We start from the raw sequence: 27,045 nt of genomic DNA on the forward strand, positions 1-27,045 counted from the left end.
TTAACCCTCCTTCCCTCTTTCAACAGTATTTTCAGTTATGTGAGCAATCAAGGTGTACTAGTCATTATAATGATATAAATTTTGCTCACTATCAAGTAGAATTTCATTTTCTTTCTTATACAGCTTTATGTTTTTCCCCAGAGAGAATAGTTACCTCAGTTGTAACTTATCTACTTTCTCATATACAGTCTCATTGCGTTCTTGAAGTCCTATTGAGTTTACTTTTTTCCTGGCAAAAAGCTTTGTCTTTTTGCTCCAATTTGTCCTGGTTGCTTTCTAGGTTTACCTGTACAACCATTATACAGGGATTTCTGTTTTGCTGCTCTCCTGGGCTAAACCTGTGCTTTTCTGGATCCCATGAACTCCTTGTTCTTGATGTAACCCTTGATTTTGCTGGGGCTGGTACCTCCAGGAGCTTCTTAAGAAAGAATGGAGACAACCTTTTTGAGTCCTTTCATATCTGAAAATGTCTCTATTCTGCCTGTACACTAGATTACCATTTCGGCTGGAAATTCTGGATTGTAAATATTTATTTCCACAGAAATTTGAAGGCATTACTCCACTGTCTTCTAGCAATCAGAATAACCATTCTGATTCTTGAGCTTTTACAGTTGGTTATATTTCTTTTCTTGAAGAGTTTATGATCTTCATATACAATTGATGTGAAATTTCTTTTTTTTTTTTTGGCTGTGCCATGTGGCGCATGGGAACTTAGTTCCCCCACTAGGGATCGAACCTGTGCCCCCTGCATTGGGATCATGGAGTCTTATCCACTGCACCAGCAGGGAAGTCCCCTACACTATCCTCTTATTGTTATTAATAGTTTCAATTGATTCTTTTTATGTTTCTGAGTATACATTTATCTCCATATAACAAAAATTTTGTCTCCCCTTTTCTGGTGAATGGGATCTTCTTTTCCTCCACAACATCTTTTAAGTCTTTGACGCTAGAATATAGGAAAGCCATAGCCTTCTTTCATTTCTTTCCCTCTTTCTTTCTGTATACCCGTACATAACACATTCTGCACACAAATATATCTTTCTTCCAAATACCTTACTGAATTCTTTAGTTTTTAGTGGATTTTTCAGGTTTTTCAGCTATAAATCATTTTACCTGACATACTGATAGTTTCTTACTTTTTTCTTTCCAGTTAACTGACCTGCCCCCTCTAAAGTCTTATAGCTTGGTCAGGCTCTCCAAAACTTTAAATGAAATTGATGAGAGTAGGGGTATTAATATCCGTCTCGACTTTAACAGGAATTCTTCTGGTGTATCACACAGTTTGAGATTCATTGTGGTCTTCCGAGTCTTTATTGAATTAAGGTTTCTTTGAATACCTAGTTTACTGAGAATTTTTTTGTTTTTAAACTAAGTAATTGATGTTAAATTTATCAGTGCCTTTGTTCATTTAACGAACTGACTGTTGTCATTGCGCATTGTTTAAAAAAAATGTAATCCTGGACTTAATCTGCTCGTATTTTATTTAGAAATTTTGCATCAAACGCCTTCACAAAGGAGACAGCCCGGGCAGTGGGAGCGGGCGCCTGGTGCTCGTGGGAAAGAATTACTTAGTTTTAAGGAAGAATAAGAGGGTCCGGGACTGTTTGCTCTCCAGTGGACCGGGAGGGTCAACAGGGACGTCCTTTCTTCTGAGCTTGGGGAACACTACGAAGGTAGGAAGCAGATTTTAAGTTTCTAATAATGACGCTGAGATTTCTGCCAGACCGCCACTGGATGGCGCGCGCAACCAGCGGAACCAGCGGGCGTCGCTCCGCGGCGTTTGGGGAAGGATAATTAGAGCGCTCCTCCGAGCTTTTCATTAGCTAGTTCTGCAGGAGTCCCGCCTTTCCGGTCTCCTCATTGGCTGTCGGCCCAGGAGGGGTGTGCGTCTTTGGTCAGCCCCTCCCGGGGTCTTGAAAGGGGTGAAGGGCCGACCGAGAGGTCCGGATTTACAAGGACCTATCAACCAGGGCCTCCCGTTGGTCAATCAAACAGGAGGCCCTCCCCCGCAAGACTTCCCATTGGCTTCTGCCCCGCGCCTGTCGCTTTGGCTTTGGAGTGGCTGAGGTTCTCCTTAGCACTTTAGCCGGGCTTCCTTGGCGGAGCCGATGCGCTTCGGATGGATTTTATCCCTCTTTGGTGCTGTTTGCCTTAGACCCCCGGCACACAGGGATGGACGAGCTTCGGGAGACAGCTGGAACTGGGGCGGAGTTAGGGGGCTCATCAGTGCCTCCCTCAGTAGAAAACGGCTGGAGCGGGGGGGAGCGATGTCTTTCCTATGGGCTAGAGATCTGGAGTATGGGGTAGAGTCCTGAATGGGGAAGGAGATCATTGTGGGCTGCTCCTACCCTTTCCTGCCAGAGCTGGGAAGGCGTGTTCCTTCACTTGTGTCTATCCCTAATAAACACATTACACTCCAAACTCCATCTCAGCAGCTGCTTCTGGAGAACGCAACCTGTGACACTGCCTTGATGGCATCATCGCTCACCACTCTAATTATTTCAGACTGCCTAAAACTGCATATACCGTGCTGTTTAAAGTTCCTGTGCTTTTATTCATACCATTCCCTTTGCCTCAGTTTTCCTTCTTACTTTTTTTTATCAACATAACTCCTTCTTCCTGTCCTTCCAGACCCAGCTCAGGGGATATCTCCTCCTTGGCTTCTGTCCCTTGGTTTGGTTTGCCTATCTATGCTCTCCCACCTCCCTGTGTTTACAGGATACTACTTACCTGGTGGGTGCAGTATGAGGTGTGTCTTGCACCCAGAAGTGATGGACTCTAGAGCAAGAAGGGACCCAGGACTGCCTGACAGGGTGATTGTGGTTCTGCAGTGAGAGCAGCAATAGTGTAACTCCTTTGGGTCAGGTAGCAGTGAGGGGGTTATTTGCCTGCAGGTGGGAGGGACAAAGTATGGAAGGTCAGGTTGGAGACAGAGAAGTGCCCTGAGTTGCTAGTGAAATCTGGGGAAAACAAGGAACACTCATACCCAGAGGAACCAGCTGCTGCAGTCCCTTATCCTGGTAAAAATTCTTATTTAGACCTAACTCTTACCGAAAACAGTGCAGAATGCATTTTAACTTCACCCTCACCCAAGCCAGTGATATACAGAGACAAAGGATAGTTAAATAGGGAATCTCAGCTACAAACAGAAGTGCATACATCAGGAATCACCAGCTATTTCAAAAACATAAAATCATGAAAGTGTGATGATGAATAGAGAACTAAACAAAAGGAAGAACTTACACCCAAGGAAATAGACCAAACTGAGGAAGAACAAGACCTCCAGATAATTGTAAGAGTATCTTCAGAGAAATATCGCAGGGTAGCAATCCATGAAACAAGGACAGTTGTGTAAAAGAACCAGTTGGAGTTCTTGCAAATGAAAAATGTAATCGTTAAAATAAAAAAATTGAATAAATGTTCCAAGTAGCAGAATGTTCAGATCTAACATCTGAAGTGAGGTAAAAGGTCAGCCTGATGATTTTTCCTAAGTCATGGCACATAGGAATAAGGAGATGTGAAATATGAAAGGTTCGAGGACAGGGAGTTCACTTCCAGCTATGACTTTGGGTCAGAGGGTGGAAACTTCCCAGGTTCCATTCAGGTCTTTTATTTTTCATGCACAGGAAGTCCAGTTCTACATCCCACTGAGATGAGTCCTCTGACTTCAACTCCTGGCTTGATGGGAGGTAAAGTCCCAAACCCCTAAGCTTCCCAGTAGTCCCAGAGGCCACCAGTTCAACTCCTTGCTGCTAAGGGTTCACTTTCCACCTCTGGTATCTGATCCTTTTTCCTTCTAGTCTTTCAAAAGACTATTTTTAAATTAAAAATATATCATCCAGATCTTCTTTGTGTTTAGAGAGAAAATACATGTGTTTCCCACATTTTGATCAAACCCAATGGCAAATCATACTTTCAGATCATTTAAAAATTAAAAAAATTAATTAGGAATAATTTCAAGCATACACTATAATATGGTGAATAATTTTAGATGCATATGTACTCTCTACAAAAATTAAATTATATTATTTTGTTACCTTATTGTGTCACTTCTCTCTCAAAAAAAATTTTAAATGTTATAAATACCACTAAAGCACATTCCAGTTCCTTTCTCAAAGGAGCCATTTTCCATTTGATGTGAATCATTTTCATGTATGTTTGTATTTTAGGACAACATATCTCAAACTTTTGGTTTCAGGATACATTTACATTCTTAAAATTTTGAAGACCCCCAAGAGCTTTGGTTTTTGTGATTTGTAAACGTATTTATTAATTAAATAAAAAACCAATAATGTGCCTTTTATATGTTATCATAAGGATTTTATTATTATTTTTAATAGATCTTTATTGGAGTATAATTGCTTCACAATACTGCGTTAGTTTCTGTTGTACAACAAAGTGAACCAGCCATATGCATATATATATCTCCATATCCCCTTCCTCTTGAGCCTCCCTCCCACCCTCCCTATCCCACCTCTCTAGGTCATTGCAAGGTGATCTCCCTGTGCTATGCTGCTGCTTCCCACTAGCTATTTTACATTCAGTAGTGATATATGTCGATGCTATTCTCACTTCGCCACAGCTTCCCCCTCCCTGCTCCACCGTGTCCTCAAGTGCATTCTCTATGTCTACATCTTTATTCCCACCCTGCCACTAGGTTCATCAGTTCCATTTTTTTTTTTTAAGATTCCATAGATATGCGTTAGCATATGGTATTTGTTTTTCTCTTTCTGACTTACTTCACTCTGTATGGCAGACTCTAGGTCCATCCACTTCACTACAAATAACTCAATTTTGTTTCTTTTTATGGCTGAGTATAAAAAGAAAGATTTTTATTTGTAAAAGAAAATATTCCATTGTATATATGTGCCACATCTTCTTTATCCATTCATCTGTTGATGGACACTTAGGTTGCTTCCATGTCCTGGCTATTGTAAATAGAGCTGCAATGAACATTGTGGTACGTGACTCTTTTTTTTTTTTTTTAATTTAATTTTTTTATTTTTTCTGTGTGGGGTCTTCGTTTCCGTGCGAGGGCTTTCTCTAGTTGTGGAAAGCGGGGGCCACTCTTCATCGCAGTGCGCGGGCCTCTCACTATCGCGGCCTCTCCTGTTGCGGAGCACAGGCTCCAGACGCGCAGGCTCAGTAGTTGTGGCTCACGGGCCCAGTCGCTCCGCGGCAGGTACAAGACTCTTTTTGAAGTATGGTTTTCTCAGAGTATATGCCCAGTAGTGGGATTGCTGGGTCATATGGTAGTTCTATTTTTAGTTTTTTAAGGAACCTCCATACTGTTCTCCATAGTGGCTGTATCAATTTACATTCCCACCAACAGTGCAAGAGGGTTCCCTTTTCTCCACACCCTCTCCAGCATTTATTGTTTGTAGATTTTTTGATGATGGCCATTCTGACTGGTGTGAGTTGATATTTCATTGTAGTTTTGATTTGCATTTCTCTAATGATTAATGATGTTGAGCATTCTTTCATGCGTTTGCTGGCAATGTGTATATCTTATTTGGAGAAATGTCTATTTAGGTCTTCTGCCCATTTTTGGATTGGGGTGTTTTTTTGATATTGAGCTGCATGAGCTGCTTGTAAATTTTGGCGATTAATCCTTTGTCAGTTGCTTCATTTGCAAATATTTTCTCCCATTCTGAGGGTTGTCTTTTCGTCTTGTTTATGGTTTCCTTCAATCATTCTTAAAGTCCAAAAAAGCATTAATCATTTTTAAGACTGCTAAATTTGCCTGCATTAAAATTTAAAATCTCTACTCTTCATAGATGAGTAATTTGTAACTTTTTTAAAGTGAAAAGACAGTTACAAATTAAGAGATTGGCATCGTACAGAGCTATCCTGGAGTATCCAAAATATATCCCAAACTTCTACAATCAATTAAAAACAAATACAAGGGGGCTTCCCTGGTGGCGCAGTGGTTGAGAGTCCGCCTGCCGATGCAGGGGACACGGGTTCGTGCCCCGGTCTGGGAAGACCCCACATGCCGCGGAGCGGCTAGGCCCGTGAGCCATGGCCGCTGAGCCTGCGCGTCCGGAGACAGGTATATAAAAATATAAGTAAAAATATATAAAAATATAAGTAATTTTTAATTTTGTCATGAGGTAACAAGGAATCTAGTCTTGAGAATGTAATAGAATATCAATGTATTAGAAAAGATCATTGCACAAATTGGGGCTAGAAACTACTCAGGATATAAGACAAAAATCAGAGATGTAGAGACTTGGTTGCACTATTATTTACAATGGTGATAAATTGGAAACTAAATACCCAGTGGTTAAGTGAATGTTGGCAAATGCAAATGATAGATATTAGAAAGTTATTATAAATTTTTTTTTTTTTTTTTTTTTTTTTTTGCGGTACGCGGGCCTCTCACTGTTGTGGCCTCTCCCGTTGTGGGGCACAGGCTCCAGACGCGCAGGCTCAGCAGCCATGGCTCACGGGCCCAGCTGCTCCGTGGCATGTGGGATCTTCCTGGACCGGGACACGAACCCGTGTCCCCTGCATCGGCAGGCGGACTCTCAACCACTGCGCCACCAGGGAAGCCCTGTACTTTTTAAAGTTAATTAATTATTTATTTATTTGGTTGCACCGGGTCTTAGTTGCAGCACGTGAGATCTAGTTCCTGGACCAGGGATAGAACCCGGGCCCCCTGCATTGGAAGCATGGAGTCTTAACCACTGGACCACCAGGGAAGTCCCTATTTTTGTACTTTAAATTCTGTTTTATTGTCCTGTCTATTCATGAACCAGTACCATATTTTACATGAATAAATATGCCTTCATAATATGTATTTAATTTTTTAATGCCTGCCATTACTTTGACACTCTTTCCTTCAAATGGTGGAGCCTAATTTCCCTCCTAAATGTGGTCCATACTTAATGACTCACTTCCAGCAAACAGAATGTAGTGGAGGTGATGCTATGTGACTTCCTAGGCTAGGTCATATAAAGGATAGCTCTACCTAGCTAACTCACTATTGGATTACTTGCTCTAGGGGAAGCTAGCTACCATGTCATGAGGACACTTAGGCAGCCCTTTGGAAAGGCCCACATAGTAAGACACTGAATCCTCCTTCCAGCAGAAAGCACCCACTTGGCAATCATGTGTATCAGCCACCCTGGAGGTGAGTCCTCCTAGTAGATCCCAAGCCAGACCTGCCTAGCCAGTCCACTTATGAAATCCTGGCCCACTGAAACTGTGAGAGATAATAAATGTTTGTCATTTAAAGCCACTAATTTGGTGGGTAATTGGTTATGCAACAATAATATATGTTTAAGGCTTTATAATATTCGATACAACTATCCTCTATTCTTCTTTTTCAGAGTTTTCCTGACCATTCTCATTTTTTGATATCTATAAGCTTTAGTATTCATTTGGTTAATGTGTGTGTGTGTGGTTTGTATACATAAAGAGAGAAAGAAATTATGTTATAAATTAATTTTAGAAAAATCAACATCTTTGTCTTCCTATCAAAGAAAATGATTTATTTTTCCATCTGTCCAAGTCTTCTTTTGTGTCCTTCATTAGTATGTATTTTAAAGTTTCGTTCATATACTTTCCACATTTATCACTTAGTATTGGTTAGTCTTAGATATTTTTTTAAATGATATCTTTATCCATTTCACACTCTAATGGTTTGGGTCATATAAATAACACCTCCTGATGATTTCTGCATATTAAAATAGTTTTCTATTTTAGTGCCTTTACCAAATTATCTCATTTTACAGTAGTTTCTTGGTTGATTTTCTTAGGTTTCCCATATATGCAATTATATCATCTACCAATAGCAGTAATCATTATACCCCAAATATTTCTCTTTTGTCTAATGTATTCTATGGGTCCCAGAATATAAATACCATAAATTCAGAGATTTTTGTTACTTTGTAACCTGCTTTGTTAACAAACAAGCACATGAAATAGTGCTTGGCACAGAGCATATGCCCACTAAATATCTGAAGTAATTAAATGAACTGCATGGACTAGGAGCTCCAGTATAGGGCACCCTGACCTTGTTCCTGACTTTAGTGTGAATGTCTCTATATTTCCCCATTAAGCTTGATGTTGGCTTTTAGGCTGACTCAAATGTACTATTATCCCATGTTAAATAAGTATGTGCCTATTCTTATTATATTGAGCATTTTTATCTGAAATGGTTTTTTAGTTTTAGCAAATGCACCATTTTTATAATAACAGTAAAATTATTTTCAAAAATTCTTTCCACATTAAAAGGATTTAAATATTTTAATTCAACAAGTGAAATACAGAAGAACAGTAGCCATAAAACCATGGAGATGGTAATTTAAACAAGAACAGAAAAATGCTTAATTTATACTATTTAAACTTCATCACTACTTAAATTTCACTCATTACTTTAGTATAATATCTCATTTCAGCATCTACAATTTTAACAAATGCTTGGAAAGTTTTTTGTTCAGAAACAGATGCTGGTCTGACAGAAACACATTTAAAAATATTCTTTTTCTGGTCATAGTTTCCAACACACCTATGAACTCGGCCTCTAATCAGTCTTGGAAGTTCACGATCCTGTTTTTAAAAAAATAAATATCAATAAAGTTATTTATTACTTCATTTGAATTTCAGTTTTTTAAATAATATGATCAACTAAATATGAATCACTCCAAAATGCTGTAATTCCCTTACCTCATTTAGGGCCCCACTGCAACAAGACCATAATAGTTAGTCGTAAATGGGTGCCCTGACACAGAAGACCTTCACTTGGGTAGGGCTTCTTACAAGCTAGTGAGCTGCTTCTTCTTAAAAGACTGAATAATTCCCAATATAATGGCACATGAATATTCACTTCTACTAGACTTCCAGAGTTCTACTTTCAGTAGATGACAGACTAGGTAGTTCAGACCAACTTTCCCACTGAAAACAACTAGAACACCTGGACAGAATATTTATTTAAAAATATCCTCATAGACACCAGAGAGATAAAAGGCAGTGAGGAGTTACAGAGACCCCATCTGAGAGAGGATAGGAGTTCAGAATGGGGCCTGATATTTGGGGATGCTTTACCCCCTGAGGTATCTGCTAATTACAGTCAAGGCAATTTGAGAGTCTTAAGAGACTTAGCAGAGCTTCTGACAGCTCATAGGGCTAGAGAAAAAATGGACTCCAGGGTCCCCCAAAGAAAAGAGATTCTGGTAACCACCCCGCCCCCACCCCAGGCTTAGGGTTGGGAGACTCAAAAGGGTTGTGCCCTAATGGGACTAGTGAGCCAGAAAAAGACCAGCCAGCTCCAAATCCTCTCAGTCATGAATAAAATTATTCTGAGATTTCTTTCGCTAAACAGTCATAAAAAGCACTAACTATAAAGGAAAATGTTGATAATTGCTAAAGGACCATACTAAAGTGAAGATTTTCTTTTCCTCAGAAGCCACTCCTAAGCCTGAAAAAGCAAACCACAGAGTATGAGAAGATATTTGCAATGTACATAATAGAGAAAGAACTTGTACTCAGAATAGTTTTTTCAAAAACTCCTATAAATCAATAAGGAAAAAAAATAATTCAACAGAAAAAAATTAGAAGAGGCCTGAACAGATTTTTCAAAAGAAGATATCTAAATGGCCAGTAAACATCAAAAGTGCTGAACCTCGTTAGTCACCAGGGAATTGGAGAGAAATAAGATAGCACTAAACTTACCCACTAGAATGGCTAAAATAAAAAACAATGACTACTAAATGTTGATAAGAATTCAGAGAAACTACAACTCTCCTATGCTGATTGTGAGTACGTAAACTGTTACAACCCTTTGGAAAATTCTTTGGCAATAACTACTGTGTTAGAACATACAAATGCACTACAATTCAGGAATTTTACTTCTAGGTATATACTCAACAGAAAGGCATGCATGTGCACAACAAGAGACATATGTAAGAATGTTCACAGAGTATTATTCATAATAAAAAAAAACCAAGAAACAACCAAGATGCCCACCAACAGTAGAACAGAAAACTAAATTGTGATATATTCATACAAAAGAATATTGTACATAGAAATATAAATAAATGAACTTTAGCTACATGCAACAACACAGATGAATCTTACGTTGTGTTGAATGAAAGAAACCAGACATAAAGCAAGACGTACCACATGATACTATTTATATAAAATTCAAAAACAGGCAGAATTAATTTATGATATTAAAAGTCACAGTAGTGGTTACTTGTAGGCAGAAAACAAGAGGGAGTGAATGGGAAGAGGCACAAGGACGCTAGGGTGATAGCAATGTTCTATTTCTTAACCTTGGTAATGTTCACTTTGTGATACCTTCATAGAATTGTACAGTTATGATTTGTGCATTTTTCTGTATATGTTATATTTTAATAAAAGTTTTTTTAAAACTTAGACTAGAGAAAAATAATAAGCTTTCAAGATATTATAAAAATTAATAACATGACAGCTACTATTTCTTGATCATCTGCTATGTGTCAGATGCTATACATTCATATATTTTATTATCTAATCTCCAAAACAACCTTTCAAAGTAGGAATTAGTCTCCCCAATTTACAGATTAAAAAACTGATGCTCAAGAAGTTTAAGGAGCTCACTCAAGGTCATACAGCTAATAAATGGTGGAGTACAAATTGGAATCCAAGTGTGATTTCAGAATTAAGCCCAATTTCAGAATTAATGCCAAACTATTTTACAAAGCATGTAAGTCTTATAAAGTTTCCAGCCTCCTTTGTTACCAAGCTCTTCCCTACGTCCCAGCCCACTCTCTCTGCATTCCCCCAAGTTCATAACCACTACCCTTACCCCCATCACTTACTAACTCTACACTCTGGTAATTGTAAACTACTTGCAGTTTCCTGAACAATCCAGGCTCTATCTGAGCTTCATGTCTTTACATGTGTTGCTCCCTCACCTTAGACTGTGTTCCTCCAACCTCTTCCCCCACCTCCCAACACTTTGGCTTAATTCATTAGACCTTAAATATCTAAGACAAGACTACATTCTTCAAAAATCTTCCCCTGATCTGACCCATCCTCCCTATCTACTTCTATAGCACCCTGCACACACCACTTGTCATACCATTTATCATACCACAGTGTAACATTTATGTTTCCGTCTTTCTACCTGAGATTATAAACTCTTTGAGAGAAAGAGCCATTTACCACTTTTATTCCACTTTGTATCCCCTGCATCTAGCACAGCGCCTGGCATATAGTAGCCCTCCATTTTAGTTGAACAAATAAATAATTTTAAAATCATAATTAAAACCAAACAAAATGTTGAAAGTACCACTAAATCATTAACAGAATTTCTACTACAGTTGAATTATAGCCTGCATTTGTATGTTTTTGTTGGCATAGGCTTTGCAAAGAATACTTAAACAGATACTCACTATTTCATAAAATACACAAGGCAGAGTATTTTTCCCATCTCTCAGAAGAAAAGTCTTTGAACAATATGGGCCAGGTGTAACAGCTGAATCGAGAACAGCTAAGCAACATTGAAATAGAGGGGGAAAAAATCAGTGTTGGTAAAATGCAAATAAAGTTTAACAAAGAGAAGTTGATATTTAAATAGCTATTCCCACACCAACCTCTCATAGTTTTGTTTATACATTGATAAGAAAACATCTTAAGAGGGAAAGATATTTCTGAAACTTTTATTCTAAGGAAAGCAAAATTTCCGGCCCTTTCCAACCTAGGATCAGGTTATATGACAAAGTTTATACAACTGACAATAGCTGGCCATCTGAAGCTTTTTTCTTTGAATGTGTTTGATGGAGTGGTTAAATCCTCAGACCAGTCTACTACATTATAGTAAACAAAATACACAAGTATAACAAATAAACATCATGGTTTAATGAAAAAAAAAGCATTGAATTAGAATCAGAAGTCATGCAATTGAGTCTCAGTTCTTCAACTTACTAAATCGAACAACTGTTTAACCTCTTTCAAATCTGTTTCATCTATAAAATTCAAATGATAATTCATGTTTATCTCAAGAAATTACTATCAAATGAGACCATTATTCATTCCTTTAATAACCATCTATTAGGTACTGATAGTGAACATTTGTTACTTTGAGGTCAGCCTCCATTTCCCCTAATAATACCCAGATTTTCCTTTAGGAAATCTCTCCTATGCCATTCTTAGCCATATGATTTGGATGGGATTTGTCCCCACCCCTAGACCCAGGAGTAACCTGAGACTGATGTAAGCCAGTCAATGTACCCCCTTCCTCAGCTACAGAGCTCAGGGTTGCAGTGATGGGCCTGTTGCCCAGACAGAAATGATGATATGCAAGGGGTCATTTGCTAGTTTCCGGGAAAGAGCAACCAGAAGAAACTATCAAAGAATGTGACTGTGGTATAAGGAAGAATGTGTGGTATAGAGAATTTGGTAATCTTCTTAATGTCATAAGGGAAGAGTCAGAAGCTGCTGGAGAGACCATAATTGGAGCCTCAGGATGAAGCCAACACTAACAGGATAGAAAGATGGTTAAATCTCAAAAACATAATGCTGGATGAAAATGTAAACTCTGTATTTTAAAACACATAAAACAGTAAATAAATATATATAAATTTATGAAATCAGATGTATAGAGTAAAATTATAAAAGCATGGAAAGGAAAGATACCATAGTGATTATCTCTAGAGAAGAAGAAAAATGGATAGCGGTTTTCAACGATATCTATAACAATAGGTAGGTGGATATTTATTCTCTGTATTTTTCTGTATGTTTAAAATATTTCATAATTTAAATTAAATATTTTATTTAGCCTATGGAAATAAATATGTTTTGAATCTCTACTTCTTGTTTATCTCTTCAGTCTAAGTAAAATTAAATTCCAGAAACATTTTATAAAACTCTCCTCCCTTTTAAATACTAATTTAGAAAACAGGCTAATTGTAGGGTGTTTACTCATATCAGTAAAGGATTCTTCACAAATGTTCTTTCAGAATATTTGATTTATAATTTAACTTATATACAAAATTACTACTGGATTTAGTGTAATATAGTAGAAAGAACACTCTGTTGAGAATAAGAAGACTTGGGGTCTAGATCCATTTCTGCTGCTAACTAGCATTATGATTTTTAGTCAAGTCTATTTTAATTATTTGCCCCACTTCCTCACCTACCTCAAGGGTTGGGTTAGATTACTTTTAAGAATCTTTCCATTTTTGACATTATGAATTAGAATTCTTCTACCATGAATAATCAAATACATCTTATGTCACACAAATCTATGACAGATACAGGAACTGAAGAAAATCCTAATAAACCGTAATCTCCTTTTATAAAATGTTATTTTTCTTTAAGATCCCCTAGGTATTCCTATTAACATTCAAAATTATTGTCCAAATGGTATTACTGAAGTATTTTTGAAGTAGTATACCTACCTAATATTTCAAAAAGAAGTACAGTTTTCTGTGCATGTGCACACCAGTACTTCATGCTTTCAATAACTGCAGATATAATTCTTAAAGAATTCTCTTTCTCCTTAAGCTTTAACTGATACAATGATGCTTCCTTCTGAAAAAATGAAAACATGGCATTAGAAAAACCTGTCATTTTTTTCATCATACTCATTCACTTTTCTATGTAAAGATTCTAGGTTCTTATAATAGGCAAATGTGTAAAATATGTTAAAAGACTATGTAAAATATGTAAAAGGAACTATTGACAATTTTAGTACAGTTACTCCCCTAAATTAAAGGCATCACTAGTACTTTATAAAGGAGGAGAAACTAGAATGCACTTGGAGAAAATTAATCAAGAAGAGGATTATTTTTTTTCTTTTTATCTCTGTTTTATATGGGCATTTATTCACTCATTCATTTGTCGATTCTTTGAATATTTTTAAAGCATCATGTGCCAATCCTGTGATAAACACAGGTGAGTAAAACACAATTCCTTTCCCTAACGTGCTCACACTCTGAGAGGGAACCCAGACACATTGATTCATTCATTCATTCCAAAAGTATTTATTGGCACCTACTATGTGCCAAACATAGCTAATGAGGAAACAGTACTGAACAAAACAGACAATCTATCTACCTTCAGAGACTGTACAGTCTAATAGGGGATTCAGAAAATAAATACAGAATGTCAGGAATTGCTATATCCTATGCATTAAAAAAATAAACAGGGTAAAAGGATAAAAAGAGACAGGGATTATTATTTTAAATAGGTTGTTGAGTGAGGACTGAGTGAACAGCAAGTGTAAAAACCTTGAGATGGGAATGTGTTTGGCATTTTTAAAGATCAACTAAAAGGGTGGAATGGCCAAGATGGCAGAGTAGGAAGACCCTCAGCCCACCTCCTCCCACGGGCACACCGAAATTACAACTATTTACAGAGCAATTATTGATGAGAAAAACCAGAAGACTAGCAGATAAGAAATTCTACAACTGAAGATATAAAGAAAGAACCACAAGACTGGTAGGAGGGAGATACAAGGTATAGTCAAGACCCATACCCCCAGGGTGGGCAACCCACAAATGGGAGGTTAATTGCAATCACAGAGCACCAGGACCTGGCCTCGCCCACCAGCCTGTTGGATCAGTACTGGCATGCCTCAGGCCAAGAAAGTAGGCAGGCCTACAAGAAAGAAAGAGGAAGGAAGGCAGGGAGGGAGGGAGGAAAAGAAAGCCTGATGACATAAGGTCATACAAAAATAAAAGTTGAACTAATTAAAATTTTAAAAGATCAACTAAGAATACAGTGTGCTAAGATACTAATTTTTGGGGAGGGGGCACCTTCCTTCATGAGGGCAGTGGCATATCCAAGAACACTTGATGGAACATTTTTTTCCAACTACAATTACCTTCCCTCCTCTTCCCATACCTAACGAAGATATGAATGCTTCCTGTTGAGGATTACTGCCATAATGAGCCACTGTTACTAAGGTGACTATCATATCATTCTTGTGTACAAGGAAACAAGGTTGAGAACCACTGTGGAACATGCAATATTAGATTTCCAGAAAAAAAAATTTACCCTAGATGGCTTATTGAAAAAACTGCTTACAGGTGTATGGGCAGAATAAACATAGGGTACTTAAGCACTCAAAGACTAACAACAATAAGAAACTTCTACCACTCCTAAGCTGAAAGGACAAGAGGAGGAAATAAAATTACCAAGCCTGTGAAATCTGGACTTACAGAGGGGCTACATCATGCAGGGACACAGCTACCACCTGAGACACAACACTTAAGCCGGGGTGGGGGGGGGAACCCAACCTCTCTCTCTACCCTTTGATGTCCTGCCTGGGACTTCCACTCCCACTGGCTGACTCCTAACAGAAGCCAGCTAATGGATCCCAGAATGATGCACTATGTAGGACCATTCAGCCTTCCAGAACACAGACAAGGGCAGAGGATAAAGAATCTATTAGACCAGGTGGCGCAAGGGAAGATAGCAAACAGCCAGAACATATATGAAAGACATTTACAAAGAATGACTAGAATGAGAGGTGGAGAGAGGAAATAAGGCTGAGGCACAGGTATGGGGAAGAATATAAACCGAAGCAGAGTCATATTAGAGTGCGTTTAGAGAACTGTGAAGAGTCTGAAATGGCTGGAGCGTTGAAGAATTAGTGAAATATGGAATACGAAGCTGTAAAAGTAAATAAGACCAGATTACAGAGCAGAAGTCAGCAAACTACGGCCTGCAGGCCAAATCTAATCTGCTGTGTTTTTTGGGTAAATTTTCATTGGAACTCAGCCACACCAATTAATTTATGAATTATCTATGGCTGCTTTTAAGGTACAACAGCAGAGTTGAGTGGTATAGTTGAATACTTGCAAGAGAGACAATATGGCCCATAAAGCCAAAAATATTTACTATCTAACCCTTTACAGAAAAAGTTTGCTGACCCCTATTAAAAAAAAAAAGAGTGACATATGAAGAACTTGAAGAATTGCTGCAAGCAATGGATAAACTATCATCATCTCAATAATTAGCAAACAGTGAAATTCAGAACCTGGTAGGAAATTCTAAAGCAACTCTGAAAAGCAGCAGCCATTCACAACCTCTAAGAAAATGTTTTGGACACTAACATATACCTACTCCAACAGAACTGGGTATTTGTGCTAATCAAGTAATGTATACCAGGGGAGTGATTTCAAATGCTCTTATCTCTGTAATTTTCTAAATACTTATCTCATTTTTTTAATGTAAATACAAAAATGCAAATAATATTTAAAAGTTTACCTTGAGGGTGTTTTCTTCTGGAAAACCATCCAACATTTTTTTCTTAAATTGATTTTGTTGAAAATTGGGCTTAAATGCCTGTAATGAACTGTTTTTGTCTAGACTTCTCATTGTGGAGCCAGATATTTTTGACGAATGTGTTTGTGTGAGTACTTCACTTTCTCTTTGGTGAGATAAGTTAGTAGATTCAGATACTCTTAATTGTTTCCATTGTTGAGCTCCCAAATTCACTGGACATGAATTTATTCCATTATTTGTCATTAGATTTGTTCTTTTGCACTGAGGCTTAAAATCATTTCTATCCCAAGTTTTTAAAGTGGTATTTTTGTTGCCGTCTCTGTAGCAGAAATAGTTTTGTTTTTTAAATTAGTATTAATTTTGTTTCTATATACTTTTTCTTAAGTGAAAGAAAATTATTAATGAAAATTTGCATTTACATGGTAATTTGTGGTTTATCAACTACTTTGTAATTACTGAACAGTTAGAAATTCCAAATACATCATCACAACAACCCTACAATATATTATACCTCTCTTGGTGAGGAAACTGAGTCTTGAGGAGAAGTAACTTGCCCAAAGTCATATAGCAAGTTACTGACAATCCAAAACCCAGAGAATCCTAGTCTCCCAACTCAAAGTCCAGTGCCATAGAGTATATTTCTAAATTATACAAGCCTTTATATGACAGTGGTTATGAACCCTCAGGGGCCATGGCAGTGAAAGCACCAAGTCCTAATCACCAGACCACCAGGGAACTCCCTGCTTCCTTTTTTATACATTTATTTTTAAATTTTCTACAAAGTAAAATTTTCAAAAGTTAAACTATTGCTCGTCAGTGATTTTAAATCACAAGGAAAATAGATATAGACAGGGTAGACAGCTGTTTGATTAGAAATTTTGTACTTTTACTGTGTAGCTTAAAAACTCTACTTATGAATATGTTTCAGCATTTTACTAGCTACATTAACCTAAGTGAGCTGTACCAGTTCATCAGAACATGATGTTAATGAGGCCAAAATCAAAAGTATAATTTCTGAGCAGGCTAGTTAAGAGTTCCACAGGGAAAAACTAGTCTAAGTCACAAATGCTTATTCCTGAATAATTTTCCTAAAAATACCACAAGTACCACAAGCGGGCAAACAATGCAACCCATACCTTGTTAGGGAAAATAATCCAAGAAAACGTTTAGGTTCCCTAGACCAGATTATATGGGACCTGAGGCTTATATAATTTAGGGAGCTTTCGTAAGTAAATTAGGTACAAAATTCAGTATGAAAATAATGAGAAAAGAAATCACCACAAATAATTTAAAATTATTTTAAGTTGATAAATACCACAAACATCACAATATCCAGGAAAAACTTATTATCATTAAGTAACTGCCTAATACACCTCTATAAAATTTTTTCCTACATTAATCACCTCTTCATATGGCAACAATTTTATATTCAACAGAGAGAATAGAAACATAATTTTCTCCTTCCTCATGGCTGTGGAAATTACTTTTATTTTCATAGTTTAGGAAAGTTTCTTTTAGCTTTACAACTCCTTATCGGTAACAATGCATCTGCAACTTTCTCCAATGTTTTCGTTCAGGAGGTGCTCCTAGCCTGGGGAAATGCCTTGATATTTCTGTTTAAAAATTAATTAATTGATTAATGGCTATCTCTGGATCAGTGTGACTATGAATAACTTTCTTCCATTTACTTTTTTTTCTAGAATGATTATATTATTTTTATAATAAGAACAGTAGGCTATTATAGAAAAAAAATACTTTATCTTCCCTTAAAAGCAATTTATTGAGCTTTCCTGGTGGTGCAGTGGTTAAGAATCCACCTGCCAATGCAGGGGACACAGATTCAAGCCCTGGTCTGAGAAGATCCCACACACCGTGGAGCAACTAAGCCCATACGCCACAACTACTGAGCCTGCGCTCTAGAGCCCGTGAGCCACAACTACTGAGTCCACGCATCACAACTACTGAAGTCCTCGTGCCTAGAGCCCGTGCTCCGCAACAAGAGAAGCCACTGCAATGAAAAGCCCGCGCACTGCAACCAAGAGTAGCCCCTGCTCCGCGCAACTAGACAAAGCCCACGCACAGCAACAAAGACCCAATGCAGCCAAAAATAAATAAATAAATTTATAAAAACCAATTTATTGATCTATCTAAACTTATTTGCCAGGTTGTGCCCAATTTCCAGTTTCTAAAGTCTTCACCTCTCCTCAACTGAGATTTCTTAACCATCAAGTGCAATCCCAATTTCTCTAAGACCAATTATTTAATTATAGGAGCTTTAGTATGAAAGCTTGAAGATGTTAAATCAGTTCACCTTGCTTATTGTCTAGTATACTAATTCTGGTAAATTAAACCTATCTTGACAACTTGTCTAATAGCTTAATACCTATAAGAACAGTAGTCTACATTGCTCTTGCAAATTCCATGTTTCAAGAGATTCTAGACAAGGGTTATCAGGTAAAATACAGGATGCCCAGTTAAATTTGAATTTCAAATAAATAACAAATAAAATTTTAGTATAATTATGTCCCAAATATTACATGTGACATATACTAAAAAATTATTTGTCCGTTATCTGAAATTCAAATTTTACTGGGCATCCTATATTTTTATTTGCTAAATCTTGCAATGTTAGCCTAGATTCTAAACCTAAGCATAGAACCAGTTAAAAGATCTTCAGCAGATTACTAACTGCCTACTTGGGTTTTCAAATGTCTTCTGCTCCTGGATTTTCTGTTGTTATATTCCAACTGTCTGACAGATCATTTATTATTTTAAATCGGAATATCCAATACTGGCTGCCTATCCATATTACAATCCGTTACCTAATTCTCTAATGTCTATCAGAATGCATTTTCTCCTAGCACTTGCAGCTGGAACTATGCCTCCGAGGACCATCTCAAACCACTGAATAGGCCTAGTTTGAAGCAGTGGTACTGAAGAAAGAACTGACTGGTCCTGAGGAAACTAGCATGAGTAATAAAAACAATACTAAATTTTAAAAAATAAAAATACTGTTTTGTTGTATTAACCACTTTATTAAAAGTTTCCCCCTTTTTAAAAAATATGGTATCTTCATCTACTAAAAGTGAAGGTTAGGGCTTCCCTGGTGGCGCAGTGGTTGAGAGTCCGCCTGCCAATGCAGGGGACGTGGGTTCGTGCCCCGTTCCGGGAAGATCCCACATGCCGCGGAGCGGCTGGGCCCGTGAGCCATGGCCGCTGAGCCTGCGCGTCCGGAGCCTGTGCTCCGCAACGGGAGAGACCACAACAGTGAGAAGCCCGCTTACCACAAGAAAAAAAAAAAAAAAGTGAAGGTTATGTTAACTTCACAGGGTTGTTGTAAGGATCATTAAAATAACATAACAAAGCACTAACCAATGACTGATATATGATCTGGGGTTGGGGTTGTTTTCCAATACTTTGTTTCCAAAATTATTTCTTTCAGTAGTTTGCCACTTACCCAAAAATACTGAAGTCCAACCTAAAAATAATAATCCATGTCCTTTATCTATTCATTTTTTTTCGTATTATTTAGACATTAAACTTAAGATATTTCTGGCAATGACCCAAAAGTACCCTCACCATCTTTTTTTTTTTTTTTTAATAAATTTATTTATTTTTGGCTGCATTGGGTCTTCGTTGCTGTGCTCAGGCTTTCTCTAGTTGTGGTGAGCGGGGGCTACTCTTCGTTGCGGTGTGCGGGCCTCTCATTTTCGTGGCTTCTCTTGTTGCAGAGCACAGGCTCTGGGCGTGAGGGCTTCAGTAGTTGTGGCTCACGGGCTCCTAAGCGCAGGCTCAGTAGTTGTGGCGCACGGGCTTAGTTGCTCCGCGGCATGTGGGATCCTCCCGGGCCAGGGCTCGAACCCGCATCTCCTGCATTGACAGGCGGACTCTTAACCACTGCGCCACCATGGAAGCCCTACCCTTACCATCTTAACATATGCTTATGATTTCATTCTCTGTCTTTCTTTCTTATTCCATCCTATTTACCTTGGAGCTGATTATCTTACTGGGGTAAGGCTCAGCATTCTATTTGGTTCTCAATACCTAAATATATCCGACATTCTTTTTTCATTTTTTTTTTAACATCTTTATTGGAGTATAATTGCTTTACAATGGTGTGTTAGTTTCTGCTTTATAACAAAGTGAATCAGCTATACATATACATATATCCCCCCCATATCTCCTCCCTCTTGTATCTCCCTCCCACCCTCCCTATCCCACCCCTCTAGGTGGTCACAAAGCACCAAACTGATATCCATGTGCTATGCGCCTGCTTCCTACTAGCTATCTATTTTACAGTTGGTAGTACACTTAGATACAGTTATTCTTGACTCTTTAACTATTGTCAATTAGATCATTAATAATCCACAGCAAAATCATAAATTCATGGTGATAAATATTTACAAAAATTTCATTATAACATGAAGTATTCTTTGGAAATATAATCACTGCCAAATTTACCTATTTTTAAAGTTATATATGGCATGTTCTCTTCTTTTATAAAACACAGCTAATATCACTATAGTTAGTTATTAAGTATATAAATTTCCTAAATATAATTCTGTTTAAGAAAGGAAGAATAGATAGAGGAGGAGGGAAGGGACTATAGGAGGAGATGGGAAGGAGAAGAATGAATAGAATAAGAAAAATCGTAAGTAGACTCACCTCCAACCACTCTTGCTTCTTTCAGCATTTAATTGAATAGATTTAGACACAGAATCTTGACTTCTCAGGGGATGAGAAACTGAATGTGGTATTTGCCTTTCAAGGAAATATGTCTTATTAACTATTGATAATTTGTTCCCCGATTGAGAAATATAAAAATATAACATATATATAGAAGAATAACATCAGTCTGTAACAGACACATACATTCATTGGTATATATTTTTCCACATACCCTGTGTTCACTGTTTTCGTTAAAGGAGGCAGCTCTGGATTCATAGCTTCCCAGGCCCAATCTCAAAAGATACAAGTAATATAGGTAAGAGTAAGATAGGGAGCATTTTTTGAAATAATTCTTTCATATTTATTTAATATATGGGGGGAGGCAGTTGAAAGTTTGAAGGAGAAAAGGACTTGAATATATGGACATGTTCTTCAATAGTACTTTGTTGTGGAATTTGTCATAGGCTGCCTTATTAATTTTTTAGATGTCTTTCTTTCCCACTGTATTCTAAGCAAGGTAATAGTTTAACCTGTATCTCTTCCACAGTCAATCCTAGTATAGCACCTTGTATTTTGTAACATAAATTCAGTGTAATCCATGTTTCTTAATCCCAACCCACAGCAAGAAATACATCGAAACCCGGAATATATACAGGCATGGTGTGCATGTGTATGCGCGCACGTGTGTGTCTGAGGGAGAATATAACAATTTTACTATCAATTCTTATTCTTACTATATGATATACTGACACTTTCTATTCTATTCTTTTCTATTTTATTCTCTTCTATTTATCTTTTAAAAGGTTGGTTATTTCCTAACCTACTAATGGATCAAGAAAAAAAATTTGAAGAACACTGATCTAGTCCTATCTCTTGCCCAATATAAGAATCTTGTTATATCTCTGACAGATAGTAATCCTGGTCAGAGTTTGAAAAGTTCAGTACTTAGGAGAATGCACACTTCCCTATGGAACAACTCAAATTGTGATTTTTCAAGATCATCTATCATTCATGCTACTTATAAAAATATTTTAAATAGTAGAGAACTTTTTAAATGACAGAAGATGTCCACTTACGCATATCCATGTGAATTTTTAATTTTTTATCCATAAAAATGAGAATAATATGAAATTCATACTTCCAATTCCTCAAATGTGGAAGAAAACAAAATAACTATAGATGTAAAAGTAGATTAAGGTCTATGGTTGCACAAGGATTTTTAAATTCTAGTTGCATAAAATCCTATTAAACATTTTTAAGTGTGCCCCCCAAAAATGTAAATGTATATAACCAGCATGTACCAAGTATATTTCAGACTGTCTGCCTGTCCATGCCTTCTTCCACAGAGAAGTAAAAAGTAAGCAAACATTAAGACCTTTCAGCACAAACCACCACAGCTAATTGTTTCAGATATGAGAGGCTAACCATAAAGATAAATTAGGATTTCAGTGACCTCATTTAATATGAGCTGAAGCAGAGGCTCTCTGTCTCTAGATTTTGAATCAAGAGAAACAGAGGGCAGCCAATGATGGACCCTGAGAACTAGAACTAAAAGGTTATGTTAACACCAAGCAAAAGCAATTTAGTTCACACGCCAGTCGAAGCTATAAGGAAGCCAATGGGATGAAAGAGTGAAAAGCCAATAAATGAAAAATGGCAAAAATTATGTAAGAAGAGAAAAAAGACTAGGGGCAAGCACTAGAAATTCCTGGGCTTCTACCCTTCCTAAGGTCTACTTTCTTCCATTTTTCCCGTGTTCCCATTCATACTTATCCTTGAGTTTCTCCATTCTTTATCACCAACTATCACCAAATTTTTATAACTCAAGGAACTTGAGTTTCTCCATTCTTTATCACCAAATGTTTAAGTCACAATATCTATACGTGTTTTGAAAGAGAAAAAAAAACCTTTACAATATAGGTTACTACTTCATTAGAACAAAGGCTCCAGATTTAAGATACTCCATTTAAATGCTAAGACACTCTTGTAGACAAGGAAACTCAAACTACTATACTGGAATGTTCAGAAAGAACCAAGTAATCCCTATAATTGGATAGTGGAAAGAAGAAAAAAATAAACTTTCTATTTCCATTATAATATAATAGAAATGGTAATTTTCTATAATCCTATTTCTTATTTTCTGAAAATTTTCACCTTATTTTCTTACCTGTTGGTAGAGGAGGGAAATCATAACTGTCAGAAGCAGTACTGATACCTGGATCATTTTTAAGTGGATTGGATGTTAATGGCTGTCTATTCCTCTTTTTCTGATTGAACAGTGGTACAGGCAAACAGCCTAAATTGAATGTACCGATAAATAAGTACATAATAGGCAAATAGTCAGATCTAGTTATGGACTAATTACTAGTATATAATAATTCACGATTTGAATTTGTCTGCTTCTATACATTAATTTTATATTTATTACAGATATATTTCTATAGATTTGGAATTTTTTTACACTCTTTTTAAGATCCCGAATAGCCTTATTTGTCTCTCTAAAAACTCCTTTCTTGTTCTATGTTGACACTGCCTTAATTCCTCTTGTTTGGCAGTAATTCCCATCTCCTCCCTCATCCCCCTACCCTTTCCAAATCCACTTTTTGTTTTCCTTACTTCCCTCCTGTGCTTGCTTATCACCATATCAACTGGAGGGGACACTTCAAGTACAATAGAGGTAAGGGAGAACCAAAATTTGACCCATTTTGCTTTCCAAAACTCTAACCACTCTCTGACTATGGTAGCATACCCTTTAAGGCCATGGTTCTCAAACTCTACTTTGACTAAGATTTATCTGTGGTTATGCTTAACATGCCAGTTTTTAGACCCCACCCTCATAGATTTTATTTCAATCGACTTGCTTTGGAAACCAAAACTCTGCAATTTCAACAAGAACTCCAGGTGTCTGTAATGCATATTTTCTGTGGATCATTTTGAGAATGGCTTAGAGTGATAGTAATAAATCCAAATGAGAATAAATACTACTCTAAACCCTCCAGTTGAGGGACCTGGGATCTCAAGTCAGGTCAAAAGTCAGAACACTAAAACTAGAAGGGATCTCAGAGGAAAAAGAAAAAGCTTACACATTGCCACAGTGAAAAAACCTAGATAGGGCCCACACTTCCTAACTCTCAGTTCAGATATCTTGCCACTATACCATCCTCTAGTTGGTCCATCAACACTTACACTTACATGAGCATATAGATTCTGGTTACTGTCTGATGAACGGCTGGGAAAATGATGTGGGCTCAGACTGTCTGAATTTGAATTACAACTTCAAAGCATGTTTCAATTAAAATTTAAAGTACAAACTACGGCTGTTTCCTTAAACTCATTGTGCCAATATGGCATATAGTGAGAGGCAGAATAATATAGTGATTAAAAGAATGGAGTCTAGGTTCAAATCCTGGCTCTTCCACTTCATAAATTACTTATTTAACCTCTTTGTGCCTTTGTTTCTCATCTAGAAAACAGGGATGACAATAATAACTCTCTGAGAGTAAATAAATTAACATAAAATTAAATGCCCACAATACAGTACACCCCCCATAAATAATAGCTATTATTATCTTCATTGTGCATTATCATCATTTCTTTGGTTCTCTTCATTCTTGCCCTCTGTCCTTATACTAACAAATTGGGAAAGCAGAAATGGCAGGGGAAGCTATTAGGGAAACAGAAGCACTTCTGAAAATATTTTAAATAGTCATAAATAAAAATTAAAATATTATTAATTTCATTATTTTCAGCTTACAAAGCACAAAACAACTCAAGCACATGGGATTTGTAGAAAGAATACAAGAGTAAATCCAGGAAAGTCTGATTTTACTTCCACCTAAGCCACTAAGTGTTTCGTCTTGAGTAAGTTATTTTACTTCCTTCGACCTAAAAAGTAAAGAGGCTAGACTATATGTTCATTCTTTTCAAAAGTTCCTTCCAAAATGTTGCATCTATATACTATATAAGGTTTACATAGTATATACAAACTATAGAAATTTTAAAAATAAAAGTCAGTCAATACCTGCTGTATTTCGAGTTGAATTTTCATTTATGTTTCTCTTCATTTCCTTCGATATCAAAGTCTATAATTTTTTCTTTAGCGCTCCAACTTTACAACATGAAGTTGTTCGACTAAACCTTCAAAGAAAGAAATTTATACCTTGTATTGTATCAACATCAAAATCAAGTTCTCAGCCTAGTAATTACTGAAATTATGGTTTAAACCTATGGTTTCAAACCCGATAATGTAAACTCTCTGCCAGACTCTTTTGCTTTCTGAGTAAGAATTTACAGCATAACCCATTTTTCCAAATCTGTTTGAAATAAGACTAGTGTGGCTATAATCTTGCTTCCTAAACATATGTGGATTTTCACAGAGTCTACATAATTTATTTCAGAATCAAGGACCCACAGTGAGAATAATTCTGAACCAGATCTACAAAGAGGGAGAGGGACTCCAACATTGGCAAATATACTTACAAGGCCAGGGAGGAAACATGCACAATTGAACTAGCCATGTGAGAACGTATTCTGTGTCTCACTTTTAAAACACTGTGCAGGGCTTCCCTGGGGGCGCAGTGGTTGAGAGTCCACCTGCCGATGCAGGGGACGCGGGTTCGTGCCGCGGTCCGGGAGGATCCCACATGCCGCGGAGCGGCCGGAGCCTGTGCTCCGCAGCGGGAGGGGCCACGGCAGTGAGAGGCCCGCGTACCGCAAAAAAAAAAAAAAAAAAAAACCAAAACACTGTGCAGATCATCTGCTTTGGCCATTAGTTTGAGATCCCTGGATTACATAATGCCAAAGACTAAGGCCTCACTTAATATCCAGAATAATTGTACTGATAAGTTTCCACTCCGTTTCTATAACTTAAACAAGTGAAATAAGATTTTTTTGTTTTTTCTTTTACCACAGAATTTCTGTTGTAGTTTTTTCCATGTTTAGCCTCTTATATTTTGATCCCAATTTAATTCAATAAATACTTGCCTATTTCATGAAAAGGTAAGATTCAAATCTAAATAAGATCATTTCTGCTCCCAAGTTCTCTGCCCCATGAGACAAACAGACATGAACACCACTGAGTAACAATGCAAATCATACTGAGGTACATATTAATTTCCAAATATCGTTTCTAGAAATAAAACTTGGGAAACATGAGGTCAGGGGCTGCCCCTGCTTTGTTTCCACAGATTGGTCTTGAACCTGGATATAGTATGCCCTTTAGAAAATATTCTTGATGCCGTTCTAGGAACCAAAACAGGTTATGTGACCTTTTCTCAGCCCAGAAATACCAACGCAACACACATCCTGAGCTTAGAGGGGGACGACAAGAGACTCAGGCAAACAAAAGCGCCACATCCTCCCCTGGACCACTGACCCTGGGGGCAGGGGCCCTGAGGTGCCCCCCACTCCGGCTTCCCACTGGACCCTAATTACATTAAGGCGGGTGGTGACATCGATGTGCAGAAAGTTTGCTCAATGCGCACACACGCACACACCCTGCCCCAAAGACCGTTGCCTCAGAAGGAGGCCGTCGGGCCTACTTGGGCGCCTCTTGGGGAAAAAACATCAAGCTCCAGTCAGGGCTCATGTTCTCTCCCAATGATCTCTCCTGACCCAGGGATCGCGGCAGTTTGGTAACTAGGGCCCACACAGACTCTTTCCCTCCTTGGCCCTCCTGTCATACGACACGCAACTTTAACCTTCAGGTTCCTCGCCTCCGTCAACCGCCACCGCGTCAGCCACCACCAGCCGCCTTCCCGCCGCCGAAAAGACGCGGAAGTCGTGCTCTGCGCATGCACGGCGCCGCCGCGCACGACCGTCGGCGCAGGCGCAGAGGCCACCACCTGGGGGCTCGGCGCCGTGTCGTCGTCACTTCTGTGGACAAAGAGGTAAAGACACGCACCCCTTTTCCCTGGCATGGAAACATGAACGCGCCTCCCCTTGCGTTCTCATACTGTTGGGTACACTCCCTTTGGAGTTTTGCCCAGAGAGGGACAAGCCTGCTCAGCCAACCTTCGCCCCAGCTTCATCAGGAAGTTAGGCCAGAGCTGGTCGCCCAACCCCGTTCCCACACTCAAAAGTCATTTCTTAGGTCTAGACGTCAGTTTGCGAGATGCTGGTGGCACCCCAGAGTGTGCCTAGAATAGGGTAACT

At 37.9% G+C, this 27,045-nt stretch overlaps 1 protein-coding gene across 2 annotated transcripts; it reads right to left on the reverse strand.

The window, feature by feature from the left end:
• Nucleotides 1-8,234: 8,234 nt before the first annotated feature.
• SPATA22 (spermatogenesis associated 22) lies at nt 8,235-26,818 on the reverse strand. 2 transcript variants are annotated; one of them, XM_027130676.1, is made up of 9 exons: nt 26,586-26,816; nt 24,914-25,029; nt 23,060-23,188; nt 21,125-21,185; nt 20,890-20,985; nt 16,207-16,543; nt 13,392-13,524; nt 11,385-11,482; nt 8,235-8,556 (listed from the first exon to the last, which is right to left on the reverse strand). In XM_027130676.1, exons 2-9 carry the CDS (start codon nt 24,954-24,956, stop codon nt 8,365-8,367), a joined length of 1,089 nt encoding a protein of 362 aa, XP_026986477.1. In that variant the 5' UTR covers nt 24,957-25,029; nt 26,586-26,816; the 3' UTR covers nt 8,235-8,364. The 2 variants fall into 2 exon arrangements, with proteins under 2 accessions (XP_026986477.1, XP_026986478.1); XM_027130677.1 differs by lacking the exon at nt 8,235-8,556 and having other exon boundaries at nt 9,716-11,482; nt 26,586-26,818.
• Nucleotides 26,819-27,045: the final 227 nt, after the last annotated feature.

This window comes from Aethalodelphis obliquidens, unplaced genomic scaffold, assembly GCF_003676395.1.
Source record: "Aethalodelphis obliquidens isolate GAN/ISIS:26980383/991018 unplaced genomic scaffold, ASM367639v1 scaffold38, whole genome shotgun sequence".
Lineage (NCBI taxonomy): Eukaryota > Metazoa > Chordata > Mammalia > Artiodactyla > Delphinidae > Aethalodelphis > Aethalodelphis obliquidens.

Bases quoted from the DNA above. Each gene is read 5' to 3' on its own strand.
- SPATA22 (XM_027130676.1), bottom strand. From the start codon at position 24,956: ATGAAGAGAAACATAAATGAAAATTCAACTCGAAATACAGCAG. The intron at 21,186-23,059 runs GTAAGAAAATAA...GTATCTTTTGAG, and splicing joins TTTCCCTCCTCTACCAACAG to ATTGGGCCTGGGAAGCTATG. The intron at 8,557-11,384 runs GTGAGTATCTGT...TTTTAAAAACAG, and splicing joins CTTGTGTATTTTATGAAATA to GATCGTGAACTTCCAAGACT.